General features: G+C 43.2%; 1 protein-coding gene across 2 annotated transcripts in view; it reads right to left on the bottom strand.

The window, feature by feature from the left end:
* Positions 1–18,792, bottom strand: part of RASGRF2 (Ras protein specific guanine nucleotide releasing factor 2) — a 394,559-nt gene that overhangs the window by 122,695 nt on the left and 253,072 nt on the right. For both annotated transcript variants that reach the window (XM_040421496.1, XM_040421497.1), the window contains exons 8-11: positions 17,768–17,877; positions 7,920–8,038; positions 5,791–5,951; positions 3,244–3,310 (exon numbers count right to left, since the gene is read on the bottom strand). In XM_040421496.1, the coding sequence (XP_040277430.1) occupies positions 3,244–3,310; positions 5,791–5,951; positions 7,920–8,038; positions 17,768–17,877 (457 nt within the window). The remainder of the gene's footprint in view (positions 1–3,243; positions 3,311–5,790; positions 5,952–7,919; positions 8,039–17,767; positions 17,878–18,792) is intronic.

The following is an 18,792-nucleotide window of genomic DNA, read 5'->3' as shown; positions in this document are numbered from 1 at the left end:
AAAGTTTGGCTTACCAACTCCACAGCCCTGACTCTGAGTTTCTTCTGGTTATTCTTATCAGCATGTTAAGAATGGGAATAAAGGGGGTGTCGAGGATTAATGACAAGAGTTTCCTTTTTCTAGATACTGCATTTCTGCAGTTTAGGCCTCTTTCACACTTGCGTTTTCCGGATCCGTCGTGCACTTCATTTGCCGGAGGTGCCCGCCGGATCCGTAACACCGCAAGTGAACTGAAAGCATTTGAAGACGGATCTGTCTTCAAAATGCGTTCAGTGTTACTATGGCAGCCAGGACGCTATTAAAGTCCTGGCTGCCATAGTAGTAGTGGGGAGCGGGGGAGCAGTATACTTACAGTCCGTGCGGCTCCCGGGGCGCTCCAGAATGACGTCAGAGCGCCCCATGCGCATGGATGACGTGATCCATGCGATCACGTCATCCATGCGCGTGGGGCGCCCTGATGTCACTCTGAACCGCCCCGGGAGCCGCACGGACGGTAAGTATACTGCTCCCCCGCTCCCCACTACACTTTAACATGGCTAACAAGACTTTAGCGTCCCGGCAGCCATGGTAACCATTCAGAAAAAGCTAAACGTCGGATCCGTTAATGCGCCGAAACAACGTTTAGCTTAAGGCCGGATCCGGATTAATGCCTTTCAATGGGCATTAATTCCGGATCCGGCCTTGCGGCAAGTGTTCAGGATTTTTGACCGGAGCAAAAAGCGCAGCATGCTGTGGTATTTTCTCCGGCCAAAAAACGTTCCGTTCCGAAACTATAGACATCCTGATGCATCCTGAACTGATTTCTCTCCATTCAGAATGCATGGGGATAATCCTGATCAGGATTCTTCCGGCATAGAGCCCCGACTAATGTCAGCACAGGCTACATGACCGCACTTGTATAATGTGAACATGTTTTTAAAAAAAATATAAGCACATACTGTTTAATGCTAATTCCAAAAATTACCATGAAAGGAAAGATACAGACATATTTTTCAATGTGCCATCAATTAGCCCCAGCTATGGCAGTGACCCAGTGGGGTGACAGACATCATAAATAAGCATCTCCTGGAGCGCAGCTAATGAAGTGGCATTGATAGATTCAATATCAGTTAGGGGCCTGTCATAGTCTACCTCACATCATTTATATAGTGATGGAGACAAGACAACATGTGGAGACCAGACAAGAGACTGAAATGCTCCAATACAAACTTTATTTGATCTTTTCCACCACATAACAGAATAGGTTACATAAATTCTAATTCATTTCTGGATTGAGAAGACACCTTGACCCTGATACAAAATTCATAACCCCCCCATCTCCACAAGTATTAAGTAGTCTTGTGGCAAAAGAGGGATTGGACCTCAGGCACCAGGCATTGGTGTAACTTACCGGAAGAACAGCATGAACACCGTTAAATGGGTTTTCTTGGTGCACAATACTGATGTCACCAATATAATCTCGTGGGGGACTGTCTCTCGCAACCCCCGCCGATCAACTGTTTGAAAGGGCTGCTGCGCTTGGACAAGCACCGCGGCCTCCTCACAGCATACCATGTACATAGTGGTGGTGCTTTGTGTTGCAGCTTTGTCCCATTCGCTTGAATTGGACTCAGCTGTACATCGGCCATGTGGTCAATTAATATGACATCAGAGGCCGCAGGACTCAACAGCCATAGCCTCTTCAAACAGCTGATTAGCAGAGTCACGAGAGTCGGACCACCACAATCAGATACTGACGATCTGTCCTGCGGATGGGTCATCAATATTTTACTCCAGGAAAACCCCTTTAATATTTGAATATGTCTACTCAAATATGTTTCCTCAAACTGAAGTCCTACAACTGACAGTTTAATATAAAAAACAATTCACAGCAAGTATAAAATATACAAAATATATATCCATTTTCTGTACATTATATATGTGTCCATCTATTATGGACAAGGTATTGAAAAAATCTTAGAGAGTTCACAATTGTGAGATGGGACATGCTCCTATCTCCAGAATAGGATCTCCAAAGTGAATATATAGCAGCCGTGTGCAGCTACCCTCATTTCACCACTTAGGCCCCTTTCACACGGGCGAGTATTCCGCGCGGATGCGATGCATGAGTTGAACGCATTGCACCTGCACTGAATCCCGACCCATTCATTTCTATGGGGCTGTTCACATGAGCGGTGATTTTCACGCATCACTTGTGCGTTGTGTGAAAATCGCAGCATGCTCTATTTTGTGCGTTTTTCACGTAACGCAGGCCCCATAGAAATGAATGGGGTTGCGTGAAAATCGCAAGCATCCGCAAGCAAGTGCGGATGCGGTGCGATTTTCACGCACGTTTGCTAGGAGACGATCGGGATGGAGACCCGATCATTATTATTTTCCCTTATAACATGGTTATAAGGGAAAATAATAGCATTCTGGAGACAGAACAGAAGCCGGGCAGCCCGATTAAGTGGACTATGGTGAGTTTAATTATTTTTATTTTAACCCCTCCAGCCCTATTTTACTTAGCATTCTGTATTCAGAATGCAATTATTTTCCCTTATAACCATGTTATAAGGGAAAATAATACAATCTACAGAACACCGATCCCAAGCCCGAACTTCTGTGAAGAAGTTCGGGTTTGGGTACCAAACATGCGAGATTTTTCTCACGCGCGTGCAAAACGCATTACAATGTTTTGCACTCGCGCGGAAAAATCGCACCCGCACCTTTTCCCGCAACGCCCGTGGTAAAGAGGCCTAAGGCCTCGTTCACACTTCAGTGTTTGGTCAGTGATTTCCATCAGTGATTTCTCAGCCAAAACCAGGTGCAGGTCAAAACCACAGAACAGGTGCAGATCTTTCCCTTATACCTTATGTCTGTGGAGGCTTCACTTCTGGTTTTGGCTCTCAAATCACTGATGGAAATCACTGACCAAACACTGAAGTGTGAACGAGGCCTAAGTGTTTGAAAATTGCGGAACGCAGGTGCAGCTATTTCTGGACCAATGTGTCTTTCCTGCATTTACATGCAGCAATCTATTATACATTCATCCCCATATAGTTTTCAGTTGTCGGCAGCACATCCCCTGTCCCCGCAGGGCGACGTGCTGCTAAAAAACAAGCATCTTTAATGCTTCATAAAAGATGTGATCACCCCATAAAAAGCAACTGTTTATTGGGTGATCTGTGATATGTTACACACAGACCGTGATCGGGTAATCACACGATCTAGTAGATGAAGCAATAGGGCAGTGTTACTTACAGTCATCATCACTAATCTCTGCTTCTTCAATCAGTGTACATTCCATCAGAGAAAGGACCCCACCTGTCTGGACAAACAGAACGCCATAATAGTAATGCAAACGAAATGACTGGATGAGCTGCATGCTGAAAGGAATGACACAGACATGCTGATTCAGAGGCGGCCCAGCAGGACTTCCATCACTGGAGATGATAGTAAAGTAACAGCAGGTCTGGTGGCTCTTTCATAAAGTCTTCCATACACATTAGACTGTTGACAACAAAGTCCACCGTTTTTGGTGGGAGAGCCTGAAATCTAATGTGTATGGAGAGCTCTAGGCTCTCCCCTGAAGATGACCTTGAAGAAGAGAAGGATAGGGCTGGTTGAATTTCAACGCCCAATGCCTTTAGTCAACGGGAGATAAGCCATTTTTGGCCAAAATCTATTGTGTGGGCACCCTTACACATAACAGGACTGTAAGCAAAGACTTTAATATCATTTTATCGATGTAAAAGAGCACTGTGGGCTTAGGAGACCTGACAATCAGCCCCCTGTGAGGCCAGATTAAAGCAAACACTATGGAGGTTATTTTATTGGGCATATTTCTGACGCAGATTGTGGCACATTTTCCTATTGCCCCAGATTCCCCAACTACAGTATCAGCACTCTATGCTGCAGCAGTCCAGACTGCTCTACTGTTCTAACATAATGAAGAGGACTCATTAGCGCATGCATGGCAGTCCTGACAACGGGAACAGAACTTCAAACTGGGGTGATTGTGCTCATGTTTTGGTGTTATGCAATTTAGGCACACACTAAAAAATAATTCTTTGGATAGTATTGGCCTGTGCAGCCGATGTACACTAGGTCCTCAAACTATGGAGGCCAAACCTCATGGGGAGATAAGTAATAGTCCAAAATTGGGGAGCCAGATTCTCTTTAAGGGCTGTTTCACACGAGCGGATGCCGTGTGTGTCATCCGCAGCGTGAATGACAGCCAAACCCCGTTCCGGACAGCAGAGACACGGAGCAGTAACATGATTGATAATGCCCTTTGCCTCTCTGTGACCTTTTTACTAATCGCAGTGATCTAATTCCAGGGTTGCAATGTGGCTATTCTGGCAGTTCACCCCGGACTTTCCACACTACAGACAAAGGAGTCCAGGTGCAGTTCCCAGAGGTAGTAAAAAGGGAAAGGCTGTCTGGGAGCAGGGGGAAGAAAGACTCTAAGGCTGGGTTCAGACCTGAGCGCATTTTATATGCGCGTTTAACGCGCGTTTTTGTCGCGCGTTTTTATGCACGTTTTTTTGCAATAGTAAACGCGCGTTTGACGCGCGTTTGTGTGATTGACTGCGGTGTCCTATGGTCACAAACGCGCGTCAAAACGCCCCAAAGAAGCTCAAGAACTTGTTTGAGCGTAGGGCGTTTTTCAGCGCGTTCAAACGCGCTGTAAAACGCTCAAGTGAGAACCAGGGCCATAGGGAAGCATTGGTTTTCATGTGTTGAGCGTTTTACAGCGCGTTTGAACGCGCTGTAAACCGCTCAGGTCTGAACCCAGCCTAAGGGTTGTTTCACACGAGCCGATGCCGTGCGCGACATCCGCAGAGTGAATGACAGCCAAGACCCGCTGCAGACAGCAGAGACACAGAGTATTAACATGATTGATAATGCTCCATGCCTCTCTGTGACCTTTTTACTACAAAACCACAGTGACAACTTTATCTCACTGTGATTTTGTTTCCTCCAAGAGTTGTCTGGACATGGGTAGGTGTAAACAGATCCACATCCACTGATCTTCTCTACATCACAATCATCTAATGATCTAATGATCTCTGGCCATCACAAGTCCTCTTCAAAACACCCCCTTGCTCTGCCTAGATGTGGTTCATTTTATGTCTATTGCATCTAGGGGTTTAATGGATGGGATCAGAGTTATCTCTGATCCAGGGCCTTACAGAGGGATCCTAGCTGTCAGTCAATGCTGGGCTGCCACAGTGACTGTTTAGGCACAGCTCCTGTATCCCCTGCGATTACCATAACGTAACTGTATGGCATGGAGGCTTAATGGGTACTTATTGTTTCAACAAACCTTTTACATGCTTTTACCTTTTATATGCTCAGCTAAGTGCTTTGGATCTGTTCATCTCTGTTCAACCCTCCTTGGAGAGCAGAGTGAGTGGTCTACAGACTAATAGAAAGTCTATGAGTCCCTACATTGGGCATTCCACTCTCCAAGGAAAGCTAAACTAAGCCGAAGAGTCATAGCATTCAGCTTATCCTATCTTCCCTGTGATAGTTACAGCTTGTCTCACATTTTCTAAAAGAAAAAAACAACTTAGCCCCTTCTTGCCAAAAAGACTTTCTCAAACATTTTAAACCCTCACCCCAAGGATCAGTGCCAAAATGCCATATAAACCGAGTCCTCAGACAATAGACAGACTGTATTTTCTTTAATTAACAATATTCTCGGAACCAGGAAAAGAGATAAAAAATTGCGCACACACCCAGTAATGAACATGTATTGGAAGCCAGCTCTGGTCACTGGAGATTTTCCCATGAAGATCTTACCTTGAGTAAATGCAATTTTCCCCCTGAGCTTCTTGTGCATATTAAGAAGTGTTTTGTGAATAAAAAGCATTGCCTTTCCCCTTCTCTTTTCAAAGACAGAGGCCCCAGGCGAACCTTGCTTAGCTTCCCTCTCTCTACAGACGGGACCTGGATGAGAGTACCTGGAATAGAAAGATCTATTATATGTCGTAGTTATCTCAGATCCATCTAACATTTATTAAAACATACTGTATGCTTCTCTTAGTTGGGGAATTCATTTAAGGTGACTTTCACATCAACGCTTGTTATTCCGTTCTTCTGCTCCGTTACAGCATTATAGATTCGGCACATAACGGAAGAAAACGGTTCCTAAAAGACCCCATTGACTATAATAGGATATGTTAGGTTTACGTTGTGTGGCAGAGAAAAAAAACATGGATGATGTCCATGTGACGTCCATTATGAATCAATTTTGTTTTTTGCAGACCCACTGAGTCCACATTTTACAGCCAAGAATAGGAAATTTTTTTATCCTTTTTTTTTTTTTGGAGACCCATAGTAATTCTTTATGGCGCTGTTGCACAACAAATGGAATCACTGCACTGTTCAACAGTATAAGCCGGCCACTGTTTGATATCAGTTCTGATGTCAACAGGAGGTGGGGGCCTATGTATAAGGGCTGGAGCAACCTCGCCCGAGCAACTGAACCATTGGCAGTGGTGATTAGGAATGACTAATGACGATATTGTACTTTTTATCGGTAATACTCCTGTCGCTCTCCCAGTTAAGAACATTTTTAGAGGTTTGCTATTGATGTTTTCTTAGGTCTTTTGATCAATTGGCAGAAATCAGTTCTCCTTCCCTTGGACTCTGGCACCCTTGCTCTTGACCCCCCCCAGTGGAGAAACGCTACCATTAGATACTTAGGGCTGGTAGTTTGTAGGACAATCGAGAATTACGTTGATCTGAATATGGTCCCCTTGATCCATAGACTGAGGCGGGAAAATTAAGATAAGGAGACGGCTTTCATTATCCTTTGCTTCTCAGGTGTGGTTATGTAAATTATTGTACTCTATCTTTTGGCATTTTATGGCAAATTGCCCAGTGTAGAATTCCCCCCCCCCCCCCCAAAGTGTTTAGGACAATTAATGCATTACTTACTGAGTTGATTTGGAGCCGTAAACTTCCTGGCATAACTCTCTTACATCTGCAGGTTCCAAGAGATATAGGGGGACTTGCAGGTCCTAATATACTGTGTATTTTTTTAGTGGGCCAATTTAAGCATTTTTTTTGTATTGGGGGTCAGGTTGTCTTGGTCAATATATCTAGAACATGTGTCTAGGTGGTGGAAAATGTCACTGTTTAAATTGTTGGAAGAGGGACAATTTAGCTTTAAGAAGGTCACTAAGTATAGCACTATTGTTTTAATGCAGAAAGCGTGGCAAGGTATTAAGACAATTTGTGCGATTACAGGATATACACATCTGCTAAATATTTGTAACTATTATGTGTTTTCTTTGTACCGTATAATTAAAAAAGGACTGGAGTAGGCATCTTCGAGGACTTTGGGCCCAAGCCCACATGGTGTGCACTCACCCCCTTGTTGAGGGTGAACTCTAGAAAGGCCAGCTACAGCTGGTTGTTGTAGTAGATGAAGAGTGGCCATAAGGGAGCAGGCACATGAAGAAAAACAACTAACACATGTAAAAATATATTTTTCCCAACAAAGGTGTCCAAATTCAAGATAAAGTGAGGTGATGGTCTTTATCTGGAGGTACAAAAAGTCCTTAAAAGGGCTTAAATAATGTGGGATCAAAAAAAATGCATGTGTCTATTTTGGGATCATTATAGACTTAAGTGATTTTTATTTGTGGGAAAATCCCTGCAATACATTTATCAAATCAGGGTAAATGCTTGAATATCTAATGTCTAAGATGATCTCACTGATTTTTCCAAACAGACTTATGACATCAAAGACATGTCAGAAACGATGACTGTTGCTCTCAAGGAACAGTCCCAAAATGACCACAACAAAATGTCTCAAAAAGACTTTGCATCAGCGACCAAAACCTGTAAATGTGACTGAAAAGGCCTACACATAAGAAACCATTCCACCAATAAAACTGGAAGTACAACATAGTAACACGTACCTTGGCGTACAAATGTTTGGCTTGTGTCTAGTAGTATATCGCAGCCCTCCACAATCATTCTTTCAATAGAAAGGTTTTTTCGGATGTTTTCTGTGTCGCTGACTTCATCGTGCATTACCCTGTGTAGCAAAATATATAATAAATATTGATTTATATAACAGATAGAATAGCACTATTCCGGTCATTATTTCAGAAGACTTAAAGGTAGGCAGACAATGTCATAGAGCAGCAGGAAATGCTGCTAGCAGAATGCTTGGGTGTATAGGGAGAGGCCATTTCGCCAATAACCTGGCTTTTTCCGACATCCCCGGAAGAAGCCAGGTTATTGGCGAAACGGCGTTGGGTTAGGAGGCGGCTGAGAGATCTACACACCATCCAGGGTATGAATATCTTTCTCTAATCACTAAGTTTTTTGCCCATATATTTTGCCTTTGCTGTTGCATACCTTGGGGCTTACTGTTTATAGCGGTCTTGGTGGTTCTTTTCATTTTTTTCATTCTACATCATTCTTTTCCCTGGTCTCTTGGTGTGCTGATCTCTCGGCCCCCTCTCGGGCCTTGTTCCTCATCTTTGTGTCTCACTTTTGTGCTGCCTTTTATCATTATGTATGTAATTTTCTTACATTGTCAATAAAGTTTATTCGATTTTCACCTCGTGAAGATTGTGGTAAAATTTTTGGGTAATATTAGTGGCTCCACGTCTTGTGAGTCAACAATCTTTGTGATTTATTTCTGTCCGGTATTAATTGGGTTGCCTTGGATTATATAGCCTACCGGAAATTACAAAAACTCCTTTAAAAATGACTTTATTACATTTACTGCGACAGGCGCAAAAGTGTGTGCGTCAGCATCTGAAGTGTTAATCCACCATTTTTATATGCAATGGCGCACTTTCTTCTTGCCCAGTCAGCGAGGGAAAGTAGAGGAACGCCCCCACCTGAAGCGGGAAAGTCTAGCCCTGCCTACAGGGAGCGATATTACAGTGCAAAGAGAGGAAGTGGAAGCCCCTCCTTTATCACCAGTCGACATGGCCAGTGAGCGGAAGGACAAGATGGCGCTCCCAGAGCCCAACTAGGGAGAGATGTGCTGCAGTGACAAGCTGCCTACTCTCTGCGAGGACTCGAAGGAGATCCGAGTGTCCCAGCTCGTCCGTGGATCGGGGAAGGAGTCACGCTGGCGCAGCGGAGGCGGCAGGAGTTCCCACTCTGCCGCCCAGAAACAGCGAGGCCTACGATAGCCTCAACCCCATTGTGCCCCTTGGAGTAATGGCCCATGCGACCAATACTTGGGACTATCGAAAGGCAATCAAAAACTGGGTAGTCCGGTTGATGGACCGACCTCTGCCTCATGAACCAGTGCTGGAAATAAAAACCAGGACATTCGTTTGGTTCAATGTGGAACGGGGTACGTGGTTCATACAGGATGATGAGTCCGGGACTGAATTGTTTGTCAACAGGCGCTCTGTTAAACGGCCTTACCTGCCGCAGGCCAGACACAGTTTGTATAAAGGGGAGCAAGTGGAGTATACCCCTATGCGGTCCTCTAAAGTCCCCTTTGCTGCAGGGGTGAGTCTTTTGGAGAAGCCCCTTGACCCAATGTCCACACAGGAGTACAAAAAAATTCCCAAATAAGACAGCTCACGACCTCAGTATCGATGTCTGTGCAGTTGAGGAAGGCTGACATGCCGCAACGCGTTCTGTGAACCGTTTAATAAAGCACATTCTGAAGAGCAAGTACGTCTGCTGGGATCATTTCTTATACACACAGGAGCACTGGCAGGAGGACCCAGCTGCCGGAGGACGTGTCGGACGCTTGCAGGAAGCAGAAGACGGAGTGCTGCGCTTCAGAGAAAAACCCCAACTGGAGGCGGAGCCTCTTATACTGGAACAATCGGCCCGACGTTACCCCTTGCCATGCGCCCGACGTTACTGCATAATGACTATATGGGGTATTGTTGCAGTAATGACTATGACTATATGGGGGTTTATTGTACTAAATACTATATGGGGGTTTGTTTCAATAAAAACAAGTGAGATAAAGCAAATATCCCAAAGATGGCAGAACAGATTCTTATCAGTTGAAAACAAATGTATTCCTTTTTTTCTTTTTACATAAAAGTGCATAAGAAATCAACCAAATGACAAATCATGGCATATCATAGCCTATACTTGACAACACAACTCTCGTACCGAGTTACAGCATTTTTATGCAGTTAACCAGACCTTCATGTCCCTAGACTGACTGCCAGCAGATGGCTCTATTCTTTATTGCCAAATTACTACGGTTACACATGAGCTGTGACAACTATGTATGTGGGTTCTAAAAGTAGTGCTGCACGAGTTCTGGAAATTGTCCAAATGCTGAACTGATCTATTCTTTAAAACAGACTATGAAATAAGCTTGAAGATCGTATAATGAAAGTAAAAAAAATATACGAAGAACAAATTAATTATGCATAAAGTTGTTTCTAGAAGTATCTAACAAAGCAGGGAATGGGCCACTGCCAGTCCAATAGGGGATTTATTGTAAAACAGTAAAATACAGGAGCTATGTAACACATTTCGGAGTTGAACCCCTTCCTTCCTCAGAGGAATCTGTGGCTCAGGCACTTATCGAGGCACAATTATGCAACAATGGACAAAGACCCTCACTACCTCAAGCAAATTAGATATTTAGGAGTTGGGGAAAGCTAATAGGAGTTATAGGCTTTAATGGAGGCCATACTGGTTGTTACTGAACTATTCCAGAAACTGATCGAAAAACATTTAACAACTCGACAGAAAAGGTCAACTCGGAAAGCAGTGATTCTTTTAGCAGAAAAATATAAGCAGATGTTAGGACCCATTTTTAAAGGGCTTTTCACATCTAAGGCTACTTTCACACTCGCGATTTGGCCTTCCGTTTGTGAGATCCATCATGCGCTCAGAATGCATCAGTTTGCCTCCGTTCAGTCTCCATTCCGCTCTGGAGGCGGACACCAAAACGCTGCATGCAGCGTTTTGCTGTCCACTTGACGAAAGTGAACCAAACTGATCCGTCCTGGCACACAATGTAAGGCCTCTTGCACACAAACTTTTTTTTTCTCGTTTACGTTCTGTTTTTTTGCGTTCCGTATACGGAACTATTCATTTCAATGGATCCGCAAAAAAAAGGAAGGTACTCCGTATGCCTTCCGTTTCCGTATTTCCCTTTTTCCGTTCCAATATAGAACATGTCCAATTATTGTCCGCATATAGGACAAGGATAGTACTGTTCTATCAGGGGCCAGCTGTTCTGTTCCGCAAAAAATGGAATGCTCACGAATGTCACCCGTATTTTTTGCGGATCCGTTTTTTGCAGACTGCGAAATACTGAAAAAGCCATACGGTCGTGTACAAGAGGCCTAAGTCAATTGGGACTGATCTGTTTTCTCTGACACAATCTGGCACAATAAAAAACGGATCTGTCTCCCATTGACTTTCAATGGAGTTCATGACGGATCCATCTTGGCTATGTTACAGATAATACAAACGGATCCGTTCATGAAGGATGCATGCGGTTGTATTATTGTAACAGATCCATTTTTGCAGATCCATGGCGGATCCCCCCAAAACGCGAGTGTGAAAGTAGCCTAATCCATTCATGGCTGAGAATGTTGAACCCGTGTTGTGCATCGCCTAGAGTGGCCAGAATTAGGGCTCATGCACAATAAACTTATTTTTTGTCCGTGTCTGCTCCATAAATTTTTTTGCGACCTGTATGTGTCACGACTGCGACTGATCCAGACAGGTCTGGGAGGAGAAGGTCGCAGCGACTTGCTACTCGCGATAGCTTGTGAGTTTGCTCCGTGGTTCAGGGTATGTCATCTGGGTTTTGCCTTGTGAACCTTTTTGTCCTGACTGGGAGTTTGTAGGTATCCTTCTCAGGTGAGTCCTGTCTGCCACTCCCAGCTACTATATTAGTTTCACTTTCACTTGCAGTCATTGCCAGATATAGTCCTTACTTCCAGTTTATTCTGACCTTTGAAGGAGATCGTTTGATGGTGTTGCTGTGGAGCTCTTGTCCGGCGTGGACTGTCGTGATTGGGATCGCCTTCTCTGCTCGTGACTGGATAAGTCTATCTCTGATATAGTTTGTTTGTTGCTGTCTTCCCCTGCTGTTCTCCTAGACATGAGTGATGGTGACTAGTGCTCCCATCGGCCTTTCCCCACTCTAGGCTTGTTAGGGTGACTGAGGGTTTAGGCATCCTGCTCGCCGCACGGGTTCACACCCCATCTAGGGTATCAGGGCAGACAGTTGCCAGCTTAGGGTTAGTCAGGGGTGACCATACTATTCCCATTCGTAGATTAGGGTCCCCCTTCCCCTCCGTCTGGTGCGACACGACTGCTGCTGGGGTAGCGGTCGTGACAGTATGCCATTTCAATGGGACCACAAAAAAAAAACAGAAATGACTCTGTGTGCATTCCGTATCTGTATGTCCGCTAGTCCGTTCCACAAAAGAATAGAACATGTCCTATTCTTGTCCATTTTTCAGGCAAGGACAGGCATTGTTACAATGGATCCGCAAAAAACGGATGTAACACGGATGTCACATGGATCTCATACTTTTTTGCAGATCCATGTTTCAACTTAAATGGGTCCGTGATCTGTCCGCACCACAAAAAAATAAAACAAGTTATATTTTTTTGCGGCGCGAAGGCACGGAGAGGAACCCCACGGAAGTACTCCGTAGTACTAGGGAAGGGGGCGTGGTTATCTTGACTTGAAGCAAGGAGGCCGCTGCACCCTTGACTTCAAGCATGTCTAGAGAAGAGCGCCGGCAAGGGATAAAAGAAAGTTATCTGAGCTTTAGCCGCATCGGCCTTCAGGAACAAGATTATCGTCAGAAACACGCTGCTGGCTACTGTCAGGTACTGCTGGCAGCTTGGGATGGTTTTTGGAGGTGACAGGTTCCCTTTAAGAAGCATTATATATTCTTTTATAAAAGTTACATAGTAAATGATGTTTCCATTAAGAGTAATGTCCCTTTAAGCGCTGTCCGCGACATAAAATATTATCCAATAACAACTATATTTGCTTGATGAGTGAATTAACCTTGAGCCAGTGCGGTGGCCAATGACCCAGGCAAATAATCTTTTAATCTGATCTAGATCAGAAGCATGCTTTCTATTCATTTTAAAATATCAGGATTGATCTAAGTAGGGACGGAGGGGAGATGACAAATCCAGAGGTTTCTACACAAAGCAATAAGTAATGGGAATTAAGCCTATAGGGGACACATCAATAGAAGGTCACATCTAGGCCGGCTCCTAATGCGGCTGATCTGTTGAGTGAACCCACACAGGAGGCAGGCTGTCTCTTTATCTATATCGTTCTCTACTAATATGAAACTATATTACATATCACAATAAATTAGTAGGATCAGCAGAGCAATGTCTGGGGTGATAAAAGGGGCAGCCTCCAGTGCTGATGCAGCTATCACTATTAAAGGGAATGTGTCACACTGAACACAGTATCTGATCTGCAGGCAGCATGTAATAGAGCAGCAGGAGCTGAGCAGATTGTATATATAGTTCTGTGGAAGAACTTTCAGTAAAACTTATATTTCATTCATTTATATTCCTGCTGATTCTGGGCTTTGAAGTCCAGGAGGCGGTCCTATCAGTGATTGGCAGCCTTCCTTCTATGACTGTGTATACAGTCAATCACCTCCTTGACTTCAAAGCCCAGAATGAGCAGGAATTTAGATGAATGAAATACAGATTACACTGAAACTCTTCCCGCGATACTATACACTCACCTAAAGAATTATTAGGAACACCATACTAATACAGTGTTAGACCCCCTTTTGCCTTCAGAACGGCCTTAATTCTACGTGGCATTGATTCAACAAGGTGCTGATAGCATTCTTCAGAAATGTTGGCCCATATTGATAGGATAGCATCTTGCAGTTGATGGAGATTTGAGGGATGCACATCCAGGGCACAAAGCTCCCGTTCCACCACATCCCAAAGATGCTCTATTGGGTTGAGATCTGGTGACTGTGGGGGCCATTTTAGTACAGTGAACTCATTGTCATGTTCAAGATAGCAATTTGAAATGATTCAAGCTTTGTGACATGGTGCATTATCCTGCTGGAAGTAGCCATCAGAGGATGGATACATGTTCTCATTCTGTTTACGCCAAATTCGGACTCTACCATTTGAATGTCTCAACATAAATCGAGACTCATCAGACCAGGCAACATTTTTCCAGTCTTCAACAGTCCAATTTTGGTGAGCTTGTGCAAATTGTAGCCTCTTTTTCCTATTTGTAGTGGAGATGAGTGGTACCCGGTGGGGTCTTCTGCTGTTGTAGCCCATCCTCCTCAAGGTTGTGCGTGTTGTAGCTTCACAAATGCTTTGCTGCATACCTCGGTTGTAACGAGTGGTTATTTCAGTCAACGTTGCTCTTCTATCAGCTTGAATCAGTCGGCCCATTCTCCTCTGACCTCTAGCATCCACAAGGCATTTTTGCCCACAGGACTGCCGCATACTGGATGTTTTTCCCTTTTCACACCATTCTTTGTAAACCCTAGAAATGGTTGTGCGTGAAAATCCCAGTAACTGAGCAGATTGTGAAATACTCAGACCGGCCCGTCTGGCACCAACAACCATGCCACGCTCAAAATTGCTTAAATCACCTTTCTTTCCCATTCTGACATTCAGTTTGGAGTTCAGGAGATTGTCTTGACCAGGACCACCCCCCTAAATGCATTGAAGCAACTGCCATGTGATTGGTTGACTAGATAATTGCATTAATGAGAAATAGAACAGGTGTTCCTAATAATTCTTTAGGTGAGTGTATAATCAACCTGCTGAGCTCCTCCTGCTCTATAAATAATACCCACAGATAAAACTGCATTTTCAGGGTGGCAAGTTCCCTTTAATTTCAACAGAGCTTACGTTACCAGTATTGAAGTTTTTACTAACAAGGAGCAATAAGGGGTTAAAGGTCTTGGAATATGGATATAGAAAACTGGTAACAGTTACATGCTGAAAATACAGAAAAATTTAAACTTACTCATCTTTTTAAATCAAATTCAGGGCCCGGTTTGCACAAGCTTGCATAAGGTGCAGGAGCCGTCAAATGGTGTGGTCACCTGACTGAACAATGGGCACAACATACAAGTTTACATACAGCTACTGGGGTACGGCCACACCGTCAGGTTTCCTGATGCAGTTCTGGAATCCAAAACCTGGAGTGAAATCAAAAGACGAGAAGTAGTTGGTGTCCTTTATAGTTTTACTCCTTTTATGATCCACTCCTTATTTTGGCTTCCAAAGCTGCATCAGGAAACCTAACCGTGTGGCCGTACCCTTAGTTTTTCTCTTTCATTTCCAGCAAATTGCCGACGAGTTTTCTATATCCAACAACAACAGCTTAAACGGAATGTGTCATCAGAAAATTACATATTGCATGAATCCAGTTTTTATTTTAAAGGGTTTTCTGGGTATATATTTTTTCCCTTTGTCTGTGCTTCCCCTGAAAATTACTAATGTACTTAGGCTACTTTTTTCTCGACGGAGATCGGGAGAGTGGTCACATGACTGTACCCTCATCACAACTGGGCCTCCTATGATCCCCTCCCTCAGAATCCCCGCCTGAATGTTGTGATGTCAGACCCATGTGATCTTGGAAAGAGCTGATCAACACACTCAATCCACATCGGGGTAGGTGGAGTCCACTGCTTGTCATATTGAAGCTGTGTGGGAGCAAAGATTAGGAGAAGACAGCATGGGGATAATGGGGTGTATAGAGAGCTGAGTTTTTGGCCCAGGGAAGGGTGGAGTAGAGGTTTACATTTCTGGCTAACAGAAGTGTTGTGGCTGCTGCTCATCTACATTAACAACCTGGAAGTTTGGGTTGTAAACATTAGAGTGCAGTAGGAGCATGGAGATTGAAGTGAAAAGCTGTCAGGTCCGCTATTATGCTGTGTAGGAGACTAGACGAGGTATACACAATTAAATGACATTTTTTTTTTAGGATCCCGCACAACCTCAAGCATTTTTTGGTGATTTTATTTAATTTTCAATTTCCTAAAATCATGCAGTTTTTACATCACACTGACCACTAGGCCTAAAATATGTCAAGAATTCCTGTTCTTTCAGATCAGCCAAATGAGCCAGACATATTGTACAGGAGGGGACCCCATTGAGTTATATGGGAGAGTTTTCTAGGCATGCGCTGTGACCTGTGCAGATGTCAGGAGGGAGTGGATAAGCTTTGATATCACCTATTGTGAATGGTGGATCTTGTGTTATCTATAAAAAGGTGATATATGTCACTGTAATCCACCCTGTGCAGATAATATGGTGGGTACTGAAAAGTTAGTGTACAGAATAGGAAGTCGTTACCTATTATTAGACCTAGTGGCCAGTGCAAAAATTGCATGATTTTAGGATTTTTCTTTCATGTAGATGATTTTGATTTTTTTTTTTAATCACCATAATTTGTAAAGAAATGTGTTTTACATAAAAATATGATCTATGTGACACATTCTCATTAATCAGATTTACCAGCAGTCCTACAGAAAACCAGATAACATACTGCATTATCATGACATGAAAAGCCGAGTAGGTATTTGGTTTGGTGTAGCACTATTGTGTCTGCATGTTCTTTTGACAATAGATCGCTCTCCACAGTGTACATGTGAGAGGTGTATCCTAATTACATAATACTACTGAGAATGTTGATATTATATAACTAATAAGGACTCATTTGTCTACCACAGCAGTCAGACATTGATCTACAAGGTTAGGGTTTCCACATCTTCAAGTCTCATTTGTTAAGAAAAAGCTGTGCAAAAGTAGCAAGTTAAACACTCCATAAGTAGTGTTGAGCGAACTTCTGTTTTAAGTTCGGTGTCTAAAGTTCGGCTTCCGGTTAGCGGAGAATGCCGATATGGATTCCGAATTCCGTTGTGGTCCGTGGTAGCGGAATCAATAATCCGCCATTATTGATTCCGCTACCACGGACCACAACGGAATTCGGAATCCATATCGGGATTCTCCGCTAACCGGAAGCCGAACTTTAGACACCGAACTTAAAACAGAAGTTCGCTCAACACTATCCATAAGCGAAAGAAGAAATTGGTTATTCATATGCTGTATAACCGAATTGAGATGTTTGTTTAATACACTGAATGCCAGGGCTGCATAAGGGCAGTACATGTGGTAGTGTGGTGAAGGTTCAGGCTGAGTGCAAAAAACATGACTTGCCTGTTGGTTGCCACCAATCTCCAAAGAGTTACTGGAAAGAATCCACTCAGTTACAATTGTATTAAGTGTTAATTGAAGGAGCTTCAGGTGTCCATTTCCATGCACCCATAAAATTACTAAAACTTTGGTCAATGTGCATCGGAAAGGGGGATAACATGATTTACAGTTAATTTTGATCATGTTATCACCCCCTCTCCCCATTCTCTGGTCACCCTCCCTTAGATTCCCACCAAAGATATGTATATCTGGTGGGAAATTAGGACATGGGTGCCCTGACTATATGAATTTATGGGGCCCTGATAATATGAATGTCATCTCTGCTGAGAACTTGTAACTCATAACACAAACCTTTGTGATATGATGGTCATTATAGTCACCTCTCTACTAGAGGTGCACAGCATATGGAGAAGAACAATGTACACTAAGTGTGTACTACTGGCTTAACACTGTCACTGAATTCATTGAGGCAAGTGAAGACCCACATTATTCACCAGAAGTAAGACTTCCTTTACATAGAGTTTACCAATTTTCATTAATAGTTTATTTCCTTATGTGGTCAACCCCTTCAAATTGCAAATAAAAGATGGCTTGGCGATAGACGTTGGCTTACCTTGAAAGATCCTCCAGCTTAGACTGAGCAAACTCTAAACTTTTCCTCTCTATGTGCTCATGAGGTGTATGGGCCAGAAGCTCATGGAGAGTTATTATGTACCGAGGTATCTTTAAGAAAAAAGATAAATTCAATGCTGAATGACATCATCTGTAGTAGCAATTAAATATCATAAGTACTGCAATTTAATACCCCACGCATTTTAAAAATTTCATAGACAAATATCAAATGCAATAAGTGCAAAATCAAAATCAAATTTTAAGGTACAAACCCAGAATATGTTTAATGCATATAAATGTTAATATTTTGCTACTAACTCAGTAATTTCACTTTGAATACCCTTTGCTTCTAAAGACCAGGAAGGTTTCACAAGGAGGTCTAATAAAATATAAAAGATAAATAGTGTAAGAGGTGTCTAGGATTCCACAATAAGAGGTAACCTTGTGATTTAAAGGCAAGGCCTTCCTTACATATTAGATAAAAACCTGCAGATCAAAAGACAATCAATAAGTCAATTTCATCACAGACGTTAAAGATAACATCCGTAAATGTGGCAGGGAATATTTTTATAAACTGTCTGTGTACTGAATAATAATCTGAAAGTGTATTAATACAACACAACAGATAACAAATTTGGGATTTTCTGTTGGTTGTTTAAGCAAAAGAACATGACAAATTTAAGGAGTTTTCATACTGATGAACTGCCCTCATGTTATCAATCTCAGATTGGTGGAGGCCCCACCAATCAGTTGTTCAGGGGGAATCAGCTGGCACCAGAAGCTACTGTATACACTGGACGGAGGTGGAAGCAGAAGGCTCCATCCACTGTGTAGTTTCCATTGCTGATGTCCTGCAGCTGAGCTCCCATTGACTTGAGTAGGAACTGAGCTGCAATACCTTGGCACTGCTACTACACATTAGAGGGAACCTTCTGCTTCTGTCTTTTTCCACTGTATAGATTTGATGCCGATGGCTTCCTCAAACAGCTGACTGGTGGAGTGTCAGGTGTCGGACCCCCACTGATC

The sequence above is a fragment of the Bufo bufo genome, chromosome 2, assembly GCF_905171765.1.
Source record: "Bufo bufo chromosome 2, aBufBuf1.1, whole genome shotgun sequence".
NCBI lineage: Eukaryota > Metazoa > Chordata > Amphibia > Anura > Bufonidae > Bufo > Bufo bufo.
The sequence above is the reverse complement of the archived record's forward strand: the minus strand, read 5'-3'. Positions and strand labels throughout refer to the sequence as shown.